Source organism: Papio anubis, chromosome 4 (assembly GCF_008728515.1).
Source record: "Papio anubis isolate 15944 chromosome 4, Panubis1.0, whole genome shotgun sequence".
Lineage (NCBI taxonomy): Eukaryota > Metazoa > Chordata > Mammalia > Primates > Cercopithecidae > Papio > Papio anubis.
Genome location: NC_044979.1, coordinates 141,101,726 through 141,127,158, shown reverse-complemented (window position 1 = coordinate 141,127,158; position 25,433 = coordinate 141,101,726). Strand labels below are relative to the sequence as shown.

The 25,433-nt window shown below is 45.8% G+C and overlaps 1 protein-coding gene across 12 annotated transcripts in view; it reads left to right on the top strand.

Moving 5' to 3' along the window:
• TRRAP (transformation/transcription domain associated protein) overlaps nucleotides 1-25,433 on the top strand; it is a 135,699-nt gene that overhangs the window by 31,949 nt on the left and 78,317 nt on the right. For 9 of the 12 annotated variants that reach the window (XM_031665604.1, XM_031665602.1, XM_031665601.1 and 6 more), the window contains 14 exons: nucleotides 268-502; nucleotides 1,593-1,956; nucleotides 2,042-2,139; nucleotides 2,612-2,806; nucleotides 3,561-3,752; nucleotides 7,270-7,435; nucleotides 8,946-9,202; nucleotides 13,267-13,467; nucleotides 16,156-16,307; nucleotides 18,172-18,371; nucleotides 20,664-20,881; nucleotides 21,319-21,516; nucleotides 22,076-22,336; nucleotides 23,973-24,134. In XM_031665604.1, the coding sequence (XP_031521464.1) occupies nucleotides 268-502; nucleotides 1,593-1,956; nucleotides 2,042-2,139; nucleotides 2,612-2,806; nucleotides 3,561-3,752; nucleotides 7,270-7,435; nucleotides 8,946-9,202; nucleotides 13,267-13,467; nucleotides 16,156-16,307; nucleotides 18,172-18,371; nucleotides 20,664-20,881; nucleotides 21,319-21,516; nucleotides 22,076-22,336; nucleotides 23,973-24,134 (2,899 nt within the window). The remainder of the gene's footprint in view (nucleotides 1-267; nucleotides 503-1,592; nucleotides 1,957-2,041; nucleotides 2,140-2,611; nucleotides 2,807-3,560; nucleotides 3,753-7,269; nucleotides 7,436-8,945; nucleotides 9,203-13,266; nucleotides 13,468-16,155; nucleotides 16,308-18,171; nucleotides 18,372-20,663; nucleotides 20,882-21,318; nucleotides 21,517-22,075; nucleotides 22,337-23,972; nucleotides 24,135-25,433) is intronic. The other 3 variants (XM_031665603.1, XM_031665596.1, XM_031665597.1) reach the window with 2 other exon arrangements.

The window sequence follows — 25,433 nt, the reverse complement described above, 5'->3', positions numbered from 1 at the left end:
TCAAGCTGGTAGTATTCCTCCTCGGGTTAGCTGTATGTGCCAGCATCTGTTAGCAACTTTATGGCATGCACAAAGTTAACCTTTTAGCTTGGAAGGTAAAGATGGAGGTATCAGTACAAAACCTGAACCCTCTTCCGTCATGTGTCTGGGAGAGAGTAATGTGGGGAAAACGGGCCATGTAACTGTGTCGTCCCAGTGGTGGTGTTCCTGGGGCAGAGCAGGCATGGCCACGTGGGAATGAGCACTAGCAGAGGTCTCTGCCCGCAGGCCCCTCGCCTACAGCACGCTGGCTGACCTCGTACACCATGTCCGCCAGCACCTGCCCCTCAGCGACCTCTCCCTCGCCGTCCAGCTCTTTGCCAAGAACATCGACGATGAGTCCCTGCCCAGCAGCATCCAGACCATGTCCTGCAAGCTCCTGCTGAACCTGGTGGACTGCATCCGTTCCAAGAGCGAGCAGGAGAGCGGCAATGGGAGAGACGTCCTGATGCGGATGCTAGAGGTACCAGCTCTTCCGAGAGTATCATCCATCCTGCAGTCTATCCTTTTGTGGCTAAACCTTTTTTTTTTTTTTTTTTTTTTGAGACAGAGCCTTGCTCTGTTGCCTAGGCTGGAGTGCAGTGGCGTGATCTCAGCTCACTACAACCTCTGCCTCCCGGGTTCAAGTGATTCTCATACTTCAGCCTCCCAAGTAGCTAGGATTATAGGCATGCGCCATCACGCCCAACTAACATTTTGTGTTTTGGTAGAGACACGGTTTTCCCATCTTGGCCAGGCTGGTCTTGAACTCCTGGCCTCAAGTGATCCTCCTGCCTCAGCCTCCCAAAGTGCTGGGATTACAGGCGTGAGCCACCATGCCCGACTTGTGGCTAAACTTGAACCAGTGCTGTAGGGGCGGCTCGATTGCTAGGCTCGATCCCAGGAGTTAGACCACCTAGGTTCAGACCCAGGGTCCCCAGATGCTTCACTTCTGTGCATCAGTTTTTTCATCTTTTCACCTGAGTTGTGATATCTGCCTCATAGGATCGCTGTGGAGTTAAATCAGGCAGCACTTGAAAGCTCTTAGCACACTTCCTGGCAAGTAATTAGGAGAGTTATTTTCTGGGGCCATAGTACCCAAGTGCTAGACTGGCTGTGGACATCTCTGGGGAGACACCCAGAGTATGAAGGATGTGATTCCTGAGCCCTGGGGGTGGTGGCAGGGCCCTGGTGGGATGAGGCCTGTAGTCCTGGGTGAAATCTAGGCCTTGCCTGTCAGGCCAGTCACTCAGCCTTCCTAAGCCATACTCTGCACATGCAAAATGGAGATGGTGTTGGGAGTAAACCAGCACTTTTCCTTTACACCTGGCACAAAGGAGGTGTCCAGATGTTACCAGCCTTCCACCAGTTTTGCTGGGTTGGTACAAAAGTAACTGTGTTTCATCAGAAGTAATGGCAAAAGCTGCAATTCCTTGGATGCCAACCTCATAGAAAAGCAGCATGACTTCAGCAGCTTGTGTCAGTCCTATCTTATTTCACTGTGATCTGAGCAGTATTTGGCCTGTTGAAGAGAAATAATTCTGTCCTCTCCCTTGAATTTCTCTTCCCGTTAGGTTTTCGTTCTCAAATTCCACACCATTGCTCGGTACCAGCTCTCTGCCATTTTTAAGAAGTGCAAGCCTCAGTCAGAACTTGGAGCCGTGGAAGCAGCTCTGCCCGGGGTGCCCACTGCCCCTGCAGCTCCTGGCCCTGCTCCCTCCCCAGCCCCTGTCCCTGCCCCAGCTCCACCCCCGCCCCCACCTCCACCTGCCACCCCTGTGACCCCAGCCCCCGTGCCTCCCTTTGAGAAGCAAGGAGAAAAGGACAAGGAAGACAAGCAGACATTCCAAGTCACAGATTGTCGAAGTTTGGTCAAAACCTTGGTGTGTGGTGTCAAGACAATCACGTGGGGCATAACATCGTGCAAAGCACCTGGTGGTAATTCTGCTCTTCAGTTACGTAGACAAACGATACTTTTCATAAAGTGAGTTTTATTCGAGTTAATATACTTTCTTTTTTCCAGAAGCTCAGTTCATTCCCAACAAGCAGTTACAACCCAAAGAGACACAGATTTACATCAAACTTGTGAAATATGCAATGCAAGCTTTAGATATTTATCAGGTAAGGAAGTGCCCTCCAGCCAGGCTTTCATATGGAAAGTACCTCTTAGTATTAGAGGTGCTAGTGATGGGGTGGCAGTAAGAGCTGTTGGTATTTGGATGGTCCACAGTATTTGTATACCCAGATGTGCTTTGTTCCACAACATAGCACTGGGTTTATGTGGGAATTCTTATTTATAAGAATCTATGTGCATTTTGTGGGGCAGATGGTGTAAACGGAATGCAATAGAAATATAAGACTTAAGTTTACTAATTTTTTTCATGGTCTGAACACCTAGAGATTTTGTTTTTTTTTTTTAATTCTTTGCCAAAATTAAGGTGAGAGAGGAGAATTTAAAAGGTTTTGGAGGGGGACATTTGTTATCTAATTTAAGTGCTCTGTTTTAAGTGTGCAGCTGATCTGGTTAGGTAATGGAACATATTCAGAGAGGTTCAGTTTTAATGCCGTGGGTGGCTTTTTTCGCCTGTATTAGGTCCAGATAGCAGGAAATGGACAGACATACATCCGCGTGGCCAACTGCCAGACTGTGAGAATGAAAGAGGAGAAGGAGGTGTTGGAGCACTTCGCTGGCGTGTTCACAATGATGAACCCCTTAACGTTCAAAGAAATCTTCCAAACTACAGTCCCTTATATGGTGGAGAGAATCTCAAAAAATTATGCTCTTCAGGTATAAAACTCCTTTTTTTAACATTGTTTGAACATTAACTTTACAATTCTTTATGTCTTAAATACTTTTTCATTTATTTCAAGGATTTTAAAAATAATGTAGCCAAAGATGTGCTTATAGCATGAAATTTAAAGAAATATTAGGCCATAATGTCTTGAAACAATTTTTGAAAGATTCAAATGCTTTGGGTCAGTTCCTTTCATTAGTAGAAATAAATGTGTGGGCCGGTTGCGATGGCTTATGCCTGTAATCTCAGCACTTTAGGAAGCCGAGGATAGCTTGAGCCCAGGAGTTTGAGATCAGCCTGGGCAACAATGGTGAAACCTGTCTCTACAAAAAATACAAAAATTAGCTGGGTGTGGTGGCGCACACCTGTAGTCTTAGGTACTCGAGGTTGAGGCAGGAGGATTGTTTGAGCCCAGGGGGTTGAGGCTGCAGTGAACTGAGATCACACCACTGCACTCCAGTGTGGGTGACAGAGAGAGACCCCTTTCTCAAAGTCTCAAAAAATATGTGTTAAATGTAGTCCTTGGTATTTGATGATGAGGATGAAATAACAGATTACATCATTGAAGTGAACTGCCCTGCTCTGTGCTCAGTAAACCCATTTCATTTTTTTCCTTTGGTAGATAATTAAATTTCTTGGAGTGTGTGATACAGGCTTGGTTTTATGTTTTTGGAAAGCTCACTACTTTGTCTTAAAGCTGCTTTGGGGAAGGGATTAATTTTTCACATGTGTTTCTTGTTTTGACAGATTGTTGCCAATTCCTTCTTGGCAAATCCTACTACCTCTGCTCTGTTTGCTACGATTCTGGTGGAATACCTCCTTGATCGCCTGCCAGAAATGGGCTCCAATGTGGAGCTCTCCAACCTGTACCTCAAGCTATTTAAGCTGGTCTTTGGCTCTGTCTCCCTCTTTGCAGCTGAAAATGAACAAATGCTGAAGGTAAAGTCCATTTAATCTAAGTAGTGCTTCTGTTCAGGGTTTTGTTATTGTTGTTAGAGACAGGGCCTCACTGTGTTGTCCAGGCTGGTCAGCCTTCTGGACTCAAGCAATCTGCCTGCCTTAGTCTCCCCAGTTTTTGGGACTACAGGCACTCACCACTGTGAGTGTGCCTGGCTTGTTTTTTTTTTTTAATTCTTATTTTCACTTTTAAACAGAAATTGTAGTGACTCTGTATATTTATAAAGTGCTCTTTGAAATAGTAAATATTTGCAACAAATAAGGGCCAAGTGTGAAAAACGTTCCGTGTATTTCTAAGCAGTAACTAATTTGTCTAGTAACTTAAAATGAAAAATCCAAAACTCTTATGGCAAGCAAGTGTGGTGTTATTAGTATTGACACCACTGATTTTCTTTTTTAAACCTAATTTCTTTTTTGGGTTACAGAAATAAAATAGGAGCAGATGGTTCTTATTTTTAAACATTTCATTGATGCAAACGAACTTATTAGAAGGAAAAAATGTCTTCACCTACCTCTCAAATACGGTGTGACGGTTCCGATTATGTTACCAAGCAATGGTCTCACTCCCAGATGCACATTGAAGCCAATACAATGGTACCAGCTTTTCAGGAAAAAAAAAAGCATCTTTATTGCCAGGTCGATTGACAAGGAGACAGGAGACCTCATTCTCCCAGAGCTGGGGTCTCAGGGTGGGTTTTATAGGAAGAGTAACGGTGAGGGAGACGGAAAAATGCAGTGAGGTATGATTTGATTGAGCTCTGCAGTGAGGCACTGCTGGGCCTTTTGCTCTTAAGTTCCTATTGCAACAAAACAGGGCTCCCCTTGCTTCTTAATTTGGTCCTTGTTGCTTGGTCCAGGTACTTGGGTTCCATCTGTGGTTAACTTTTCCTTCCAGCGGGCCCCAGGGTCACTAATCCTACGTGCCTGGTTCACCTGCGCATGCTTGCGACTTGCAGCCTTGGGGTCTGTTGCAACTGAAATCAACTCAGGCGAAGCTGAACCAGTTTGAACTGGTTCTGCGGTTACAGTTACATCAGCAGTTGTCCACTTCACTCAGGTTTTGTTTTTGTTTTTTTGGTTTTTTGGGGTTTTTTCTTGAGTCTGTCACCCAGGCTGGAGTGCAGTGGAGCAATCTTGGCTTACTGCAACCTCTGCCTCCTGGGTCCAGCAATTCTCCTGCCTCAGCTTCCCTAGTAACTGGGATTGTAGGTGCATACCACCACATTTGGCTAATTTTTGTATTTTTAGTAGAGATGGGGTTTCACCTGTTGGCCAGGCTGGTCTCAAACTCCTGACCTCAGGTGATCTGCCCACCTTGTCCTCTCAGAGTGCTGGGATTACAGGTGTGAGCCACTGCGCCTGGCCTTCACTCAGGTTTTGTGTTTTCTCTGTGTTAACGGTCTTGGCAGTATGTAAATGACACTTTTCAGGAGTATTTCTTTCTTTTTCCCCTTTAAATAAATTCTGATTAGTCTGTGCTTCTTTATTAAGAACGTCTTAGAGAATACGTCTCATCATACATTTTTATAGACGAATAATCCTGTGTAATTGGATCTCCTCTGTTATTTGAGTCTAGCAAATGGGTAAAACCTATCCGTAGTTATATCGCTAAAAGCAGCAGGTGGTACAATAAAAACCTTATAAAAATGCACTCCCTCTTGTGGCAAAATACCTTAATTTCTATAGAAAATTGAATATGTCAAAAGAGATGCTTTCTCAACGGAAAATTTGAAGATGTAAATAAGATCTGTTCATTTGGAGTAATTGCACAGATGGTGACACAGAGCTCCAGTAACCTGTGCTTTCACACGGCACTTTCCTTGTTTTCTTTTCACAGTTCTACAGAAATTATCAACAACCTTAACTTTTGTGTTAATATAGAAGGAGAGTACTGATCAGGCGTGGTAGCTCACACCTGTAATCTTATAATCCTAGCACTTTGGGAGGCTGAGGCAGGAGGATTGCTTGAGCCCAAGAGTTCAAGACCAGCCTGGGAAGCATAGTGAGACCCTATCTCTACAAAATTAGTTTAAAAAAAAATTAGCTGGATGTGGTGTTGTGCACTTATAGTCCCAGCTACTCAGGAAGCCGAAGAGAGAGGATCGTTTGAATGAGCTAGGAGGTTGAGGCTGCAGTGCACTTCAGCTTGGGTGACAGAGTGAGAGCCTGTCTCCAAAAAAAAAAAAAAAAAAAAAAAAAAAAGGGAAAATACTTATTTTTAAATTTAAAGATATAAAATATTTAATTATAACCTGCGTCCACATAATTCATTATCCTCAAATAATTCATTTTTTGCCAGCATTAGATATGACTATGCAGAACAACAACAAAAAAGCCCAGAATAAAACCTACTGGGACAAATCGAATGTTGGAATATGGCCAGGCATGGTGGCTCATGCTGTAATCCCAGCTACTCAGGAGGCTGAGACAGGAGAATTGCTTGAACCTGGGAGGTGGAGGTTGCAGTAAGCCAAGGTTGTGCCACTGACTGTACTCCAGCCTGGGAGACAGAGTGGGACTCTGTCTCAAAAAAAAAGAAAAAGATTGTTGGAATGTTTAAGAAAAGTATTCAAAAAACAATGTTCATAGAACCTTTTGTCCAGAATAATACATCTAGTTTTGTAAAATAAATCTATTCTGCCATATACCATAATAAATTTGGAACCATATCAGTGACTGTACCAAGAATTTATAGTTGCTTAAGTACACAGGCAAAAAATGTTCATGTTAAACTTAGCATGTGACATGTCAAAACCAGGATTTGACAAAATAAGAAGTTAATATGGTTTAAAATTTTGATTAAAGCTAGTATGATCTAGTAGAGTAGCTTTTTAAAAGAAAGATTTATACAAAAATATTCCCCAATTAAGTCTTCCAAAACACTGTAATCTTCAGTGTCTTCTGAGGTTTTTTTACACTTTGCATACATCTTATTTGGTAGTACAATTACAGTTCCTGTAGGTTACATTTTTTTTTCTTTTGAGACAAGAGTTTCACTCTTGTTGCCCATGCTGGAGTGTGATGACACCATCTCAGCTCACTGCAACCTCCGCCTCCTGGGCTCAAGCAATTTTCTTGCCTCAGCCTCCGTAGTAGCTGGGGATTACAGACGTGTGCCACCACACCTGGCTAATTTTGTATTTTTAGTAGAGACAGGGTTTCACCATGTTGGCCAGGCTGGTCTTGAACTCCTGACCTCAGGTGATCCGCCTGCCTTGGCCTCCCAGAGTGCTGGGATTACAGGCCAGAGCCACCTTGCCTGGCCCCTGTAGGTTACTTTTTGCATTTGATTTGTTACAGATACCAACATATACTTTAAGATAAACTATTTTGAGTTAAATAAAGATTGGAATGTGCTTATGTGGTTTTTTTTCCTTTGAAGTAAACACATCAGAATTGCCTTCCATTGCTGTCGGATTGCAGTGACACTTTAAGAGTCTGGAGGGTATAGACCCTCCTCATTTAGATGCCACTAATCTGCATCTTCTCCACCCTGCAGCCTCACTTGCACAAGATTGTGAACAGCTCTATGGAGCTCGCACAGACTGCCAAGGAACCCTACAACTACTTCTTGCTGCTACGGGCGCTGTTTCGCTCTATTGGTGGAGGTAGCCACGATCTCTTGTATCAGGAGTTCTTGCCTCTCCTTCCAAACCTGCTGCAAGGTCAGAGCAGTGACTTTGGTTGCCTTTTAGTCTTGTGTGTCATTTAGTCATGTGTCTAGCCATCTGATTGCTGGGTTTCATCCTCTGTAACTGGTGAGGGTCGTGGTTGGTGGGTTGGGATGTGGCACATCCGCTGCCTCCCTGCGCCCCCGGTCCCCCACTGGGACTTTGAAGGGCGCTGCCTTCAGGGATGGGCCCTTCCCCTCCCTCCTCAGCACTGAATGGGATTTAGGTTTTAGTTGTCCTGCCTAGGGCTTGGTTGCATTTTCATAGTGTTTGGTAAGCAAGTCTAGAAAGTGGTTTCTAGTGGTTTAGCAAGATCAGAGATCCCTCAATTGAAAGAGAATCTGAACAAAAAAAGAAAAAGCAGGTGACGAAGCTGACTTACAGTTAGTTTATATTTTCATTTAGCTTCTTATTTGCATAGCTAGAATCCTGTAGTTCTTGTATAATTAGGAATGCTCTCAAGGTACGTAGTTAACAGGGATCTGGGTTCATTGAATGCTTACGGGGTGTGTGCTGATTGGAAACACTGTCCCAGGAATTCATTACACTTCTTGGTAAGGTGAGCTCTTGGCAAGGGATTGACCCTTCTCATGTATTTCCTTAACTTCCTTAGAGAAGTGACATAGGCTCCCCAGGAGGCAGCAGGGACATCCTTTACTGTTGACTGAAATGGCGATGAATCTGCCATGAGAGGGGCCCATAACCTGGCGCCATGTCCGGATTTAACCCTGTCTTCGGTGGATCCCTGCCCGAGCCCCTGTTTGCACAGTCTGATTTCCTCCTGGGCTCTCAGCTGTCCCCAAGGGTGTTCCTCCCTCCCGGTCTCATTCATGCTGACCCTGTGCTGGGAACTCAGCCCCTTGCCCTCCTCCATCCTCCTCATCCTTTGGATTTGGGACCTGGTTCTGCTGCCCCGTGAGGCCATCCCTGATGGCTCCTCTTCTCCCTGAGTTCTCGTCCTTCATCCTGCCTGCCTGTGCCGCACAGGACGTGCCTTTTCTCGGGTCCACTGCCACATGCCTTTCTGTTTCTAGCCAATCTCGGCTCTCAGTGGCACTGTCTCAGGAACGGGATCAGTAAAGCCTTAACTGTCCTCATGAGTGGTGGGGAGGTGGACTTTATCAGAAAGAGGCTCCTCGCCATTTATAATACACAAAAATTAGTTTTAAAAACTGTTTAGAGAATAGACCTCAGCTGTGGTTTACTGGAAGTCTGATAGTACAACATAATTAAAAAATAATTTATGATATTAAAAGGATAGTACTATGATTATAATTTAAATTATAATTTATAACAGTTACATATGGCCTGCTGTTGCCACTCAGAAGGGGTCATGAGTGCAATTATGGGACAGATGTTACAGGATGGATTCTGAGGGCACAGAGGTCTCCCTGCAGTTGTGCTGATGTGCATGAGAGAAGGAGGGGCAGTTCTTTTGGTGTTTCACCTGGGCCTGAGTCTGGGGAGCGTCTTCCCTCTCTGACAGCTGCACCCCTTTCCCTAGGGCTGAACATGCTTCAGAGTGGCCTGCACAAGCAGCACATGAAGGACCTCTTTGTGGAGCTGTGTCTCACTGTCCCCGTGCGGCTGAGCTCGCTCTTGCCGTACCTGCCCATGCTTATGGATCCCTTGGTGTCTGCACTCAATGGCTCTCAGACGTTGGTCAGCCAAGGCCTCAGGACACTGGAGCTGTGTGTGGACAACCTGCAGCCCGACTTCCTCTATGACCACATCCAGCCGGTGCGCGCAGAGCTCATGCAGGTAAGATTTTAGTGAGGGTGTTAGCTGGCTGCTTCCCCGGAAGCAGTGGGCTGTCATTGTGCTCTCTGTACTCAAGAGTGGGCTCTCTGCAAGATGGACCAGTGCAGCTCTCTGCTTACTTCATCTTCGTGAGTCTTCTGGTGGATTGAAATATGTAAAGAAGGCTGGGCACGGTGGCTCCTGACTGTAATCCCAGCACTTTGGGAAGCTGAGGAGGGTGGATCGCTTGAACCCAGGAGTTAGAGACCAGCCTGGGCAACATGGTGAAAACCCATCTCTACAAAAAATACAAAAATTAGCCAAGCATGGTGGCCCACACCTGTAATCCCAGCTACTTGGGGCTGAGGCAGGGGGATCACCTGAGCCCAGGGAGGTCGAGACTGCTGCGAGGCATGATCACACTGCTGCACTCCAGCCTGGGTGACAAAGTCAGACCCTGTCAAAAAGGAAAAAGGAATTGTGTAAAGAAATACTGTTGGTACTGAATGGACATTATTTTGCAGCATTGCCTGTTTTTCAGAGAGCTTTCACAAGGGTTCTTTTCTTTTTTTTTTTTTTTTTTTTGAGACAGAGTCTTGCTCTGTCTCCCAGGTTGGAGTGCAGTGGTGCGATCTTGGCTCACTGCAACCATCGCCTCCCGGGTTCAAGCAGTTCTGCCTCAGCCTTCTAAGTAACTGGGACTACAGGTGCGCACCACCATGCCTGGCTAATTTTTGTATTTTGAGTAGAGTTGGGGTTTCACCATATTGGCCAGGCTGGTTTGAAACTCCTGACCTCATGATCTGCCCGCCTCAGCCTCCCAAAGTGCTGGGATTACAGCCGTGAGCCACTGTGCCTGGAGAGGGTTATATTCTTAATAAGTTGATGACTGATGAAGGCAGGTGTTATGGTTACTATATGGCCACTATTGCTTCCAGTGAGAACCTCTCTATCCAGAAAAGATCTTCAGTTGCATATGGGATATTTACTCTAAAGGAAAAATACAGGTATTTGCTCCACCCTACCCAGAGGGAATAAGAAGCAGATAATAAAGGAGGTTGTTTTGAAGACATTTGTATATTTGTTTATTAAAGTTCATATGTTGGCCAGGCACGGTGGCTCATGCCTGTTATTCTAGCACTTTGGGAGGCTGAGGCAGGCAGATCACTTGAGTCCTAGAGGTCGAGACCAGCCTGGCCAACATGGCGAAACCCCGTCTCTACTAAAAATACAAAAATTAGCCGGGCCTGGTGGCAAGCACCTGTAATCCCAGCTACTTGTGAGGCTGAGCAGGAGAATCGCTTGAACCATCTCAAAAAAAAAAAGAAAAAGAAAAAAAGTTGATATGTTAAAGTTAGTTTTTCCTACATATTTTGCTATTGTTACTGATTTGTGATCTGGTTGGTAATTGTTGGAGGGTTAGAGTGTGTGTCTCAAAGCATCTGCCCCTGTAGTAGCAGGTATTTGGCCCCAGATAGGAGTGAGAGTATGAACTTTAGATGATGGAGGCTCAGTTACTCCTAGGAGTCTCTGGACAAATTAGATTGGAGACTGTGGCTAGGACTAAGTTTGAGGTTGGGAGATTTTCCCTCCCTGTCCTAAGATTTAGATCTTGGGCTTCATCTAGGCTGGAAGAAGATGGCATAGGGGCCAGGCGTGATGGCTCATACCTGTAATCCCAGCAATTTGGGAGGCTGAGGCAGGAGCATTGCTTGAGCCCAGGCGTTCCAGATCAGCCTGGGCAACATGGTGAAATCCCATCTCTACTAAAAAGACAACAAATTAGCTGGGTATGGTGGTGCATGCCTGTAGTCCCAGCCACTCACGAGTTTGAGGTGGGAGAATCAGTTGAACTCAGGAGGTTGAGGCTATAGTGAGCCATGATTGAACCACTGTACTCCAACCTGAGTGACAGAACAAGACCCTGTTAAAAAAAAAAAGATAAAGATGGCATAGGGCGTGGGTCAGAGTCCCTGCTGGTCACTGGGGGATTGATGAGAGCCTGCCTTTAGAACAGTAGGGTTGGTTCTACAAGACAGACCCTGCGCCTGACCTAGGGTGCATGCGCAGCTTGTGGGAGAGGAGGAGGGGGTGGTTCTTAGGCCTTCTCACCATCCATGAGGCAGATGGCCCAAGAGAGACACACACAGGGTCAAGGCCACAGGAACCACCACAGGCCTCCAGATGAATGGCACAGGGTCAGCCTCTCCCAGTTCCATCAACCAGCTGAGACCATGCGAGCACAGCGGGAGGGCATGCTTGTTCCCAGGGCTGCCCCCTCCTGAGGACACCCAAGGTTTGGGTGGGCCAGATGGAGGGTAGATGAGGCGAGAGGTCTTAGACCCCACCTTTCTGACAATTACTAAGAAGCCTGTTTGAATCTACAGGAACGTAAGAGAAATTGGAATTTTGCTTGGTTTAGGGAAAAGTTCCAAGATTTTATGTTGAGTATTGCTAGACATGAATATTTGGCATTGTTAAACGGAAGGTGATTTAAGAAAATAGACTTATGACCAGGTGTGGCGGCTCACCCCTGTAATCCCAGCACTTCGGGAGGTTGAGGCAGGTGGATCACTTGAGGTCAGGAGTTCAAGACCAGCCTGGCCAACAAGGTGAAATCCTGTCTGCACTAAAAACAAATTAGCTGGGCATGGTGGTGCATGCCTGTAATCTTAGCTACTCAGGAGGCTGAGGTGGAAGGATTGCTTGCTTGGACCTGGGAGGTAGTGGTTGCAATGAGCCGAGATTGCACCACTGCACTGCAGCCTGGTTGACTGAGCAAGACTCCATCTCAAAAAAAAAAAAAAATAGACTTACACAGTGACCTGTAGTAATTTTTAGGACCTCCGATAATTCACACGAAAAAATGGGGGGAAATTTACCGAGTTTTTTGCAACAGTTGAGTGTGGATGTTTCTTAAATGCAGAGTCCACATTAATTTACTTCTTCTCCGTAGTCCTGTAATGCAGGTGCCTTCGTGATCGGTGTTTTTCCTTTGCCACCCTTTCTAATGTAAGATTTGAAGTGTATGAGACAATTTATGTCATGTTTGTAAGTTATAAAGCCTAATAAATAGACCTAATAAACCTGAGAAGTTGCCATCCCACCCACGACTGGAACCTTACTACTAAGTCGCATCCCCCTGCATGCCCCTCTGCACCCTTTTTTTTTTTTTTTTTTTTTTTTTTTGAGATAGAGTCTTGTTCTTGTTGCCCAGGTTGGAGTGCAGTGGCACAATCTTGGCTCACCAAAACCTCCGCCTCCCGGGTTCAAGCGATTATCCTGCCTCAGTCTCCCCAGTATCTGGGATTACAGGCATGTGGCACCACACCCAGCTAATTTTGTATTTTTAGTAGACGGGGTTTCTCCATGTTGGTCAGGCTGGTCTCGAGCTACTGACTTCAGGTGATTTGTTCCCCTCAGCCTCCCAAAGTGCTGGGATTACAGGCCTGAGCAGCATGTGCCTAAACGAGATACTGCTTAGTTTTCTTGCTTTGGAGCTCTGCAGCCCTTAAAATATGCTGCTATTTATATTCTAAGAGCATGGATGAACATTTATGTTTACATGTGTACTCTCTTTATAAAGACATAAAACTTCCTTGGAAGAACGTGCAAGACTAGTAACATTGGTTTCCCCAAAGAAGGGAGAGCAGTGTGTTTGGATAACAGAGCTGGGAGGAAAGATTGTTGCCAAGCAGTGTTTCGTCACTTTGAGGATTGTTTTTTGACATGGAGTCTCCCTCTGTTGCCCAGGCTGGAGTGCAATGGCGTGATCTTAACTCACTGCAACCTCCGCCTCCTGGGTTCAAGTGATTGTCCCACCTCAGTCTCTCAAGTAGCTGGGATTACAACTGCCTGCCACCATGCCCGGCTAATTTTTGTATATTTAGTGGAGACGGGGTTTTGCCCTGTTGGCCAGGCTGGTCTCGAACTCCTGACCTCAGGTGATCCACCCGTCTCAGCCTCCCAAAGTGCTGGGATTATAGGCATGAGCCACTACGCCTTGGCCTCCCTTTGAGTTTTGATCTGAACCTCGTGAAGGCATTACCTTAAGAGGACCTTAATGAAAGCACGCTGATTTTCAGGCTCTGTGGCGCACCTTACGCAACCCTGCTGACAGCATCTCCCACGTGGCCTACCGTGTGCTCGGTAAGTTTGGTGGCAGTAACAGGAAGATGCTGAAGGAGTCACAGAAGCTGCACTACGTTGTGACTGAGGTTCAGGGCCCCAGCATCACTGTGGAGTTTTCTGACTGCAAAGCCTCCCTCCAGCTCCCCATGGAGAAGGTAAGCTTGGAACTCTGTGACAACGTTGTTTCGTTTAAGCCTTATGAAGATACTGCTTCAGTCTATGTGAAATGTTAATTAGACCTGTGCCTTAGGCAATCTCTGAGTAGAACCAGATGTATCAGGTGATCAGCCTGGTTGGCACAGGGGCTTTCCTAATGCCGGGAGGCCAGTGGAGGTGTGTCACCTGAGAACTTGGGACCCTGGAGCAGCCCTCTCTCCTGGTGACCAGGAGGAGATGCCAGCCCATCCCGCCGTGAACTCCGTCCATTCTGATGCCTAGCAGGCTTACTGAGAACCTGAGTTGAGTCCATGTGTCTCTCTCTTCGCAGCCACATGCAGTGCCTCGCGTTCTCCCATTCTCTATCAAAACGCAGCTCTCTCTGTCTCATTCCTGGCTCTCATCCCACTACTGACAGTTCCTGGGTCTCAGACCCTTTAGAGACCCTCGTTTTTACTATGTAAAAACAGACAGTGCCCCCGCACCCTGCTGGAGTATCCCGCCCGCTGCCTTTGCCCTGTCCATGTTGAATACCTGCCATCTCTCCTCCCTGCCCTGCTGACTTTTCTGCTCCCTGTCCTAGTTCTGTGTCAACATCGTCCCATCGTCGTGTTGGCGTTTCCCCCGACTCTGTCCCCAGCCATTCCCCACATGGTGTCAGCACTTGTTTCCACGTCTTTGCAGGACATCATCTAGCTGATGTGTACTGGGTATTTTCTTAAGGATATTATCAGAGTCTTTGAGTGGATCCGCATGAGTTGGGCATTTCAGTAAGCTGGCTGCCTGCTGGGGTCCTGAGCCTCTTGCAGATCTGATCTTCAGCCAGCATTGTGTGGCCTGGAACCGCTCCAGGCCCTCCCTTTGCTCTGGCTAACTCCGCCCTGCCCTGCTGCATAATCGCGTAGCGCTGGGTGTGTTTACCTCTGTAGAAGACATGTGCCCATGTAGTGGCTTCTGTGTCCATGAGTAAACATTGGGGAGGGAGATGCCAGTACAGATAAGCATCACTCTGGAGTTGTTTTGTGTCATCATCTCAGTCTGCCTGTCCCCCCAACTTCTCAAGCCTGTGCCTCCTCCCCAGCCCTCCCCAACTCCCACCTTCTGAAGCACTGTTCCCTCTCCAGCCTCAGGGTAGGTGCAGTCTCAGCTTCTAACCCAAACCTTTATCCACATGCTTTCCAATTGAATGCTACTCTCCTCCTAAGAAAACTGGATGGCTAAAATTCTGTCTTTTGAAAATAGTAGCATCCTTGTGCCTGCAGTACTTTCCCACATCTTAGGTAATTTCCTTAAGATGAAATTCTGCTTGTTTAGCTGCGTCCTTGTTAAGGTTAGTATTAGTAGTGAAAACTAAAGCATCTGACTTTTATTTGACTCTGTATAGACTACGAGCTCCCCCCACCCCCCAAAAAAATCCCTTTAGAAGTAGTTTTGCCCCAAAACAGCTGAAGTCTGGAAGAAATCAGGTTTCGCAGAAAAGTGTGAGATAGGATTGTAAGGGTCCGGACCCCCTTACAGAGGCTCACCGTGGTGCCCATCAAGGCTTTCTTTCTGAGCAGGACGGCATCCTGCTGGCACTGGCTGCAGCACACCCCTCATAGCTGAGGAGCCCATGAGGTAAAGGGAAAGATGAGCATGGCTAAGCCAAGCGCCAGTGAGTTTCCATTAAACCATTCTGCTTTTGGCGCACTTGGCAGTCCTTGATTGTTTTTTGGAAGGTAATTGACTCGTAGATTATATTGATTCTTAAAAATAAATTTTAGAAAGACTGTTAGTGACCAGATCACACACAGTTTCTCAGTACCCCCAAAGAGCACGGACACTCAAGCTGGAGTTCATCCAGGCAGGAGCTGTTGTCATGCTTGTGTGCACTGTGTGTCTCCAAGCCTGGCAGGGGCTGGAGGGGGAGGGCCTCTGTCCCTGTCGTCACCCTCTCCTGGTTCCTCACACAGGGCCTGGGTAAATTTTTAACAAAGATTAGTTATTTGATTTATACGTACATAATTATTATTAAAGTGAATATCTTGCCTGTTAAAGGCTTCAGATTACTTTTGTGTGTGATTGTGTCTTCCCCACTATCTCAGTCAACCCCATGGGAATGAAAGAATAAAAATGTGTGCATGTAGCTATGTAGGCTTTCTGCAAAACATGATGTCAACCTTTTTCTTTCTTAAAGAGTGAGTTTAGTAAAAGCTTAAGAAGCCATCTTTCAGTTTTGAACCTAGACACAAGAAAGTCTGCTTTGCAGAAAGTTCATTATTATTCTTATTAGGACCTTGATGAGTGTGTGTAGGTGAGGCAGAATCTGGTTTAACCCAGCAAATCTACCACAAGAGGCTCTCCGAGCTCACTTAGTTCCTGTAATCTGCCATCGGCTATTTGAACATGAAATTGTTAAACTCCATCTTGGCATTTTAATTTGAACTGTGCAATTCCTTATTTCATAATACTTCCACCACCTCTTTTGGAAGCTTCATCAGGTGAATACCTATTAGGCTGTATTGGCCCACTGTGCTCTCTTCGAAAGAAAATATGCATGTGACTGGTGCCATGGCTTAGTTGGTTAAGGCGCCTGTCTAGAAACGTGCATTAAGATTCTTCTGGGTGCTGCAGATGCTTTCAGTGAAAGCTTTTCACAATCATGTAATTCCAGCACAAACTGTAGTTTCTTTGTGTCTTGGTCGTAGGCCATTGAAACCGCTCTGGACTGCCTGAAAAGTGCCAACACTGAGCCCTACTACCGGAGGCAGGCGTGGGAAGTGATCAAATGCTTCCTGGTGGCCATGATGAGCCTGGAGGACAACAAGCATGCACTCTACCAGCTCCTGGCACACCCCAAGTATGTCGGCTGCTTCCTTCTCTGTGGTTGGGTGGATCCTGCTTTAGGAATTGGGACTGTAGAGAGCCTCCCAGGTTTCCTGGTGCTAGGAGCAGGCTCCTTTAAGTCCAGCAGATGCCATATTATCTACCTACTCCTTCTTCTTGAGGCCTTGGAGAAAATGGAAAGGAGAACTGGGTGCTTGAGAATTAGAAGGGATCACAGTGGTCACCTGCCTTTATTGTGTCTTGTCACCTCCTCCATTAGTTTGTAAGCATGAAGAAATCAAGGGTCAAGGTCCCTTCTCCCTCCCTTTGTCTTACCATTCTGTCCACAGCAGCTGGCACCTGAAAGGCATGCAGTGGACCCTCTGCATTTTCAGTTCACAGTGATATTTCTCATGTGATGTCTGTATCTTGCTCTTACCTCTTGAGACTGTGCATGACCTTAATGTAATGATCTTTTGAGGTAACACACGTATACCATTTTTCTGCATTGTAAGTTTCAGGGGATGGATTTTTCCTATTTATTTTCACATTCCTCACAGCATCAGAAATGATGCTGAGTATATAGTAGGTGCTCAGTTGTTTAAAGGACATTGAAGAGAGAGGAGTCAAGGTAACCAAATGCACCAGGAAGTAAAGCAACATGAGTAAGAGCCAGCAGAATCAATGGAAGGCAGAAATAGACCCACACAGGCTTCAGGTGTTATAGGATGATCAGAACTAGGTTGTAACTTTGCTTAGAATGTTTAAATTAATATAAGGCAAACTTGAAATTACCTCCAAGAAATAGAAACCTATAAAAATTGCCCAAAAAATTAAGAGAGAGAACCTTTAAGAAATTGTCAAATACTTATCCAGAACGCATGCAGAGAGAGAAAAGATGGAAAATTCAAGAGAGAGTAAAAGACATGAAGAGTAGAGGGAAGTAGCATCATTTACTTGAAACCCCTCAAAAAAAGCAGAGGGACATAATGACTGAGAATTTCCCAGAACTGATGAAAAAATTAGTGTGCAGATTCAAGATGTTCAGTGAATCCAAAGCAGGATAAATAAAAAGAAATCCATACAGACAAACTATAGTGAAACAACTACAAATCAGAAACAAAGGGAAAATCTTAAAAGATGGCAGAACAAAAAGATGACATTCAAATGAATGATCACTTGGAAGCTGTGAAAGCCACTGTGAAATAAACCTTTAGTCTGAAAAAAGAATTGCCAACGTAAAGTCATGTATCTGGTGCAATATGACCCATGAATAGGGATGAAATAAAGATGTTTTCAGATAAAAACAGAAATCTGCCACCAGCACATCTTGAACCTCACTCAGACAGAAAGTTCCTCCATGGAAGATTGGGGATGGGGGAGGGAAAAAGAGCCAAGAAAATGATAATTCGTGACCAAATGTAAACAGGATGCAGCTAAAGTGATACTCAGAGGGAAACTTACAGCCTGAAAAAGAGTGCTGTAACCCCAGCACTTTGGGAGGCCGAGTGTGGGTCACCTGAGGTCAGGAGTTCAAGACCATCGAGACCAGCCTGGCCAACATGGTGAAATTCCATCTCTACTAAAAATACAAAAAAAAATTAGCTGAGTGTGGTTACGGGCACCTGTAATCCCAGCTAATTGGGAGGCTGAGGCAGGAGAATCACATGAACCCGGGAGGCAGAGGTTGTGGTGAGCCAAGATTGCGCCACTGTACTCCAGCCTGAGTGACAGAGCAAGACTCCATCCAGGTATTGCTGAACTTAAAGCAGAGAAATTACCTAGGCCTGTCCGAATGAGAGGGAAGTGAGCAGATTAAAAATTTAAAAAGAAGTCCTGGTGGAGTCATCAGCTCAGGAGTTGGGTGTCATGATGCCAGATCTGATTTTGCCTTTCAGCTTTACAGAAAAGACCATCCCCAATGTCATCATCTCACATCGCTACAAAGCCCAGGACACTCCAGCCCGGAAGACGTTTGAGCAGGCCCTGACAGGTGCCTTCATGTCCGCCGTCATTAAGGACCTGCGGCCCAGCGCCCTGCCCTTCGTCGCCAGCTTGATCCGCCACTATACGATGGTGGCAGTCGCCCAACAGTGTGGTGAGCACGGGGGCACGGTGGGGCATGGGATTGGTTCTTTGACTTCTTCGGATGCTTTAAAAACTTGATCAGGACGTTTTGTTGTTCTAGAAAAAGCTGAGTTTGACTGATTGATTTTTGGCTTTTATTTTCTAATTTTCTATTTACTACATTGATAATTGGTATTTCAGTGGTGGGCACTATATCAACTTGGAAGTTATTACCTACCAAGTTTTGTTTGTAAAACAGACCCGATTTAATAATACTTCTGTGTCCAGGTGCTTTTGGACAAGCTACCTGTGAAACAGACAGTTTGTGGTCACACTCACTGCTTGCCTTCCTCTGCCTGACTGTGTTTTCCAAGGCCAGTCTTGCCCTCCAGAAACTTCTCCATCACCTGCTCCCTGCTCTCCAGCCCATGCCTCGCAGTCTCCCCTGCGATGCCCGTTTCTGCTCCCAGGATTCTCATTCTGCTGTTCTTCCTGCCTGGAATGGCTGCTCACCTCCGCTTCAGTGGCTCTCGTGCTCTTGGTGGTGAAGGACCACTTGTATTTGTTCATTTTTATTTCCAGTCCATTGTAGATGATGTCTTTGTAAAAGACAATAAAAATGGCCGGGCACATTGGCTCACACCTATAAGCAGGCAGGTCCCCTGAGGTCGGGAGTTCGAAACCAGCCTGACCAACATGGAGAAACCCCGTCTCTACTAAAAATACAAAATTAGCCAGGCATGGTGGCGCATGCCTGTAATCCCAGCTACTCAGGAGGCTGAAGTAGGAGAATCGCTTGAACCTGGGAGGTGGAGGCTGCGATGAGCAGAGATGGTGCCATTGCACTCCAGCTTGGGCGACAAGAGCAAAACTCTGTCTCAAAAAAAAAAGAAAATAAAAATGTAATGATGCTGCCAGTTGCTATGTAAGTTTCTGAAAACTTACTGTCAATTTTGGCATCTCCTCCCAGACCAGTCACAGTTTGTCTGCAGACCCCACTGGAGTAGCACTGCCCAGTTTGTGTCCTCAAAGCTCCTCACCCTTAAGATCAACCAGCAGAGCACATAGAATTTTCCACTTTAACTTTTCTTGGCCTGACCGGTCAATACTGTACAATTTAGCACTTTGTTTCTCAGTGTTTCTTCTATGTTAACATTGTCTTTCTGGCAAAACTAAGCTTCTCAGTAACTTCCACCTTGGACCTGGGTACCTCTGAGGCATTACCTCATAATGTTGTGACCGACTGTTCTCTGCCGTAGCTGGATGCCATTGCTTTTTGTTGTATGTTAGGAATATCTGGAGCATAACCCATGGTCATTCCCATGCTCTGCCCCTTGGCCTATTTAACAATTTTTTTTTAAAAAGGTTACCTCATTGTGGTTTTCTTTATTTTTTAATTTTTGTTTTGTTTTCCTTTTTAGATACAGAGTCTTGCTTTATTGCCCAGGCTGGAGTGCAGTGGTCTGGTCACGGCTCACTGCAGCCTCTCTATCTGCTGAGCTTAAGTGATCCTCCCACCTCAGCCTCTTGAGTAGCTAGGAGTACAGGCGTGTAACACCATGCCCAGCTAATTTTTTTAAAACTTTTTATGGAGATGCATCTCATTATGTTGCTCAGGCTGGTCTTGAACTCCTAGCCTCAAGTGAATCTCCTGCCTTGGCTTCCGAAAGTACTGGGCTTATTTAATTGTAAAAGATTATAAAAGTGGCATGAGCCACTGTGCCCGACCCCTGTGGTTCTCATTTTGAACTAATATATTTTTGAGTTATGATTGAGAAATATCTGAAAATAACAGTGTATCATAGAAAACATTCAGAAAAATATAGCCTAAAGGCATATCGGACCACTTAATTTACATATAATTGCAGTTTAACAGAAGTTGACTTAAAATCTCAGTGCTGGCTTTGTGGAGTTTTTTTGTTTGTTTGTTTGTTTTCTTGAGATGGAGTCTCACTGTGTTGGCCAGGCTGGGGTGCAGTGGTGTGATCTGCAACCTCCACCTCCTGGGTTCAAGTGATTCTCCCGCCTCAGCCTCCTGAGTAGCTGGGATTACAGGTGCCCACCACCATGCCCAGCTAATTTTTGTATTTTTAGTAGAGATGGGGTTTCACCATGTTGGACCAGGCTGGTCTCAAACTCCCGACCTCAAATGATCCTCCTGCCTTGGCCTCCCAGAATGCTGGGATTACAGGCGTGAGCCACCGTGCCCTGCTTTTTATGGAGTTTCTAACTTCAAGGAAAACATCGGGGAGTTCTGCAGTTTGAGGGACAAGACTGTTCTCGTAAATGAACTCTCATGTGCCTCCCCTCTCTCTCCTTTTAGGCCCTTTCTTGCTGCCTTGCTACCAGGTGGGCAGCCAGCCCAGCACGGCCATGTTTCACAGTGAGGAAAATGGCTCGAAAGGGATGGATCCTTTGGTTCTCATTGACGCAATAGCTATTTGTATGGCATATGAAGAAAAGGAGCTTTGCAAAATCGGGGAGGTGGCCCTGGCTGTGATATTTGATGTTGCAAGTATCATCCTGGGCTCCAAGGAGAGGGTAAGGAAGGGTTGAGGAGTGTCTTCTGATTTGGAGGGTGTCTGTACCTGAGGGTGGGCCTTCTAGAGACTGATAGTTTAAGAATTGCGGCTGGGCGCAGTGGCTCACGCCTGTAATCCCAGCACTTTGGGAGGCCAAGACAGGCGGATCACCTGAGGTTGGGAGTTCGAGACCAGCCTGACCAACATGGAGAAACCCCATCTCTACTAAAAATAAAAAAAAAAATTAGCCAGGTGTGGTGGCGCATGCCTGTAATCCCAGCTACTCGGGAGGCTGAGGCAGGGGAATCACTTGAACCTGGGAAGCAGAGGTTGCGGTGAGCCGAGATCATAGCGTTGTACTCCAGCCTGGGCAACAAGAGTGACTCTGTCTCAAAAAAAAAGAAAAAAAAAAAGAATTGCAGTAATGTGTTGTGGTTTGTTCATTTTCCTCTCCAGGCCTGCCAGCTGCCCCTGTTTTCTTACATCGTGGAGCGCCTGTGCGCGTGTTGTTATGAACAGGCGTGGTATGCAAAGCTGGGGGGTGTGGTGTCTATTAAGTTTCTCATGGAGCGGCTGCCTCTCACTTGGGTTCTCCAGAACCAGCAGACATTCCTGAAAGCACTTCTCTTTGTCATGATGGACTTAACTGGAGAGGTAGGTGATGGGCAGCCCCAATCCTAACCATGCTGTTTTTGAAATGGTGGTTTCCTGAAGAATAGTATAACATCCTTCTGCAAATATGCTCTCCAAGCAGCATGGTGACTTTGATACTTAGATTTCATTTCAGCATTTTTGCTAAAAGGACAGCTCAGAGCTCCCATAGGTCTTCTGTGGGTATCCAACTACCTGTTTGCTTTGATAAAGAACAGTTACAGGCCAAGTATTTACTCAGTACGTCTGAAAAGGGGAATTCCACTTCTCATGTGCTGTTTCCAGAGGAGCCACATTCTTAAACCTGTGTGCAGATATGACTCACAGCAGTAGAACATGATGGGCATTGCCAGCTTATCTGGTGAATGCAGGATCCACGTTTTCCGAGTAGGCGACTTAGGGACTAAAGCACCAAGTGGGTGCTGTGAAGTCACTTCATTAAAGCAGCTGGCGAGAGGGGCATGGACCCCCAGTGAAAGTCTTTATGGCAGACGGGTGTGCAGGAGATGGTGCAGTGGGTGGCATCGCCCTGCTTTCATTCTGAGTTGTCCCTGACTTGCAGGTTTCCAATGGGGCAGTCGCCATGGCAAAGACCACCCTGGAGCAGCTTCTGATGCGGTGCGCAACGCCTTTAAAAGACGAGGAGAGAGCTGAAGAGATTGTGGCCGCCCAGGAAAAGTCTTTCCACCATGTGACACACGACTTGGTTCGAGAAGTCACCTCTCCAAACTCCACTGTGAGGAAGCAGGCCATGCATTCGCTGCAGGTGTTGGCCCAGGTCACTGGAAAGAGTGTGACGGTGATCATGGAACCCCACAAAGAGGTGAGATTTCTGTCACCAGAACTAACGTAATTTCAACAGAATGTTGAGACTTTTTTTTTTTTTTAATTTGAGTTGAGATGATATTCCGTTTATAATTTTGCGTCCATGTCGCAAAGTACAGTCATCCCTTGGTATCTGTGGGGGACTTGGTTCCAGGACCCTGCGTGGGTACCAAGATCTGGGATACTCAAGTCTCTGATGTAAAATGGTGTGATATTTGTATGTAACTTATGCACATCTTCTGTGTACTTTATTTATTGATTTATTTTTTCTTTTTTAATACTTTTTAAATTTTCATTTATTTACTTTTTTGAGACAATCTCACTCTGTTGCCCAGGCTGGAGTGCGATCCTAGCTCACTGCAGCCTCGAACTCCTGGGCTCAAGTGATCCTCCTGCCTCAGCCTCCTAAGTAGCTGGGACTACAGACGCACACCACCACGCCTGGCTAGTTTATTTTTTATTTTTTTTCACTTTTTTTTTTTTTGAGACAGAGTCTTGCTGTGTCGCCCAGGCTGGAGTGCAGTGGCACAATCTCGGCTCACTGCAAGCTCCGCCTCCCAGGTTCACGCCATTCTTCTGCCTCAGCCTCCCAAGTAGCTGGGACTACAGGCGCCTGCCACCATGCCCAACTGATTTTTTGTATTTTTAGTAGAGACGGGATTTCACCGTGTTAGCCACGATGGTCTCGATCTCCTGACCTCCTGATCCACCTGCCTCGGCCTCCCAAAGTGCTGGGATTACAGGTGTGAGCCACCGCACCTGGCCTATTTTTTAACTTTTTAAATTACGGCTTTTCTCTAAGGAAATTATCCAGCCCAAAATGTCCTTTTTTTCTTTTTAATTTAAAAATTTTTTTCCAGCTATTTTTTGTAAAGATGGGATCTCAATGTGTTGCCCAGGCTGGCATTGAACTCCTGGGGTTGAGCAGTCCTCCCATGTCAGCCTACCAAAGTGCTGGGATTACAGGTGTGAACCACTGTACCTATCCTTAAATTTTATGGGTATATAAAAATTTGTATAATCTCCCATATACTTTAAATTAGTTCTAGATTACTTATAATACCTAATACAATGTAAATGCTATGTAAATAGTTATGCTTTATTAGTTTGTTTTTCGTTGTCATGTTATTTTTTATTTATTTTTCCCTCAAGTATGTTTTCTTCTCACTTGGAAGCATCTGAGGATGCAGAACCACAGACACAGAGGGCTAGCTCTACCCTTGTGCCTGCTCTTTATGACTTGAGATTTGCAAAAAACAGTGTACTTCTAGTTACGGCTGCATCAGTGATCGTTAGAGTCAAGAGAGTAGAAGGCTACGTTCCTGAGGCTATGGCACAGTCTGGTAGTTTTATTCTTGTTTTGTTGTGGTTTTGTTTTTTGTTTTGGATTTTTTTTTTTTTTTTTTTTAGTTTTGATTTTTAAGGAGAGAGAGGTTACCCTGTAGCTTTAGGAGCTAACATATCTTACATGCCTCTCCACGACCCAGGTTTTGCACATGAAATGTATCTCCCCTTCCCTAGTGAGAAGATATCTGTAATAACTTTGGATCTCACACACGGTTTTCAAATTTTTAAAAAGTGTTTGTGTCTCAAGGGGCAGCTGGTGAGTGGTGCCTCCTCCTTGGCTTCCCCAGGTCCTGCAGGATATGGTCCCCCCTAAGAAGCACCTACTCCGACACCAGCCTGCCAATGCGCAGATCGGCCTGATGGAAGGGAACACGTTCTGTACCACGTTGCAGCCCAGGCTCTTCACAATGGACCTTAACGTGGTGGAGCATAAGGTGTTCTACACAGAGGTAGGGGGGTGGTGGTGCGGAGTGGTGTGGATGGTGATGACGTGTGTCTGCTAGCCTGTCTTTGTACGCGAAGACTGGTCAGGCAGCATTCAGAGAAGGCTCGGGCAGGGACCTGCAGGTAACCCGCCGACACCTGGCACAGCAACCTGAGCAGGTATGTTGCGTCTGGGCTCGGGCGGAAGGGGGAGGTATGGCCAGCAGAGATGCTGATGTCTTCTGAGTTCTCAGAACTCTGTTAGCCCCAACAGGAACCCTTGCTTGAATTTAGGGCCTCAAGGTTGTACTTTAAAGATGAAGCTGCACCCAGTTGCTTTAATCACTCTTAGATCAGCTGGCCCAGTGCAAGTGCCTTATTGCATTCACTAATCACTGAAACGTGCCATGCGCTGTTGAGAACGTCACACGAGTGCCCTAAGTTCTGACAGCACCCACTGAAGTGTAGGGGTTGAGCTGTTTGTTCTCATTTTGAAGGTGTGGAAACTGAGGCTTAGAGTTTGCTGATTATCCAAAGCCGCGGGGCAGTCCTGAATTTAAGCCAGGACTGTTATTTAGAGCCTGGTTCCTAATCACTGCACTGTCCAGCCGGGTTCTTATTTTTTTGCTGGACTTGATTTGCCCCTTGACCCAAACACGGACCCTGGCAGACGGCATCTTATGCATCTTATGAGTATTTGTCACTGTAAACGTTCCAGTGTGGGGAGATATTAGACTGACAAACAGGAATGAAACTGGATGTTGCAAAATTATAAGCAACGTCCTTAGAATACAGTAATGGTCTGGTGATTGGATAAAATTTAAAATTTTTTGGGACATGAATCATACATGCAGAGGCATTGTCAGAGTATACCACGGCAAAAATCAGAAGAAAGCAAATTCTTCCAGGTCCACACTGTCTGAATTTCTGGATATGAAAATTTACCTCTTGACGTTTTAAGGTCCTGTTTTTGCTTGGACATATGGTTATAGGATCATATGGTCTGGCTGTGATCTTTATACCTTATCATTTGGGCTTGACAGAAGGGCAAGACCTTTAGGAAATGCATAACTTCCCTTGGCTGATCTAGAGACAGATGTATTTTAGCCTGCATGGAAAACTCCTCACTGCACTTAAGACCAGAGCCTGGCAGTATTGAGGGCATGAAACTGGTTTTCCAGATGTCTGTCAGTGCCTGGCTGCATCAGAACACGTGCGGATCTTTTGAAAAGCTTGGACTCAAGTCCTTTCCCTGGAGATTCAGGTTCAGTAGATTTGGGTGAGACCTGGGAATCCACTGTCTGAAAGCTTCCCAGGTGATACTG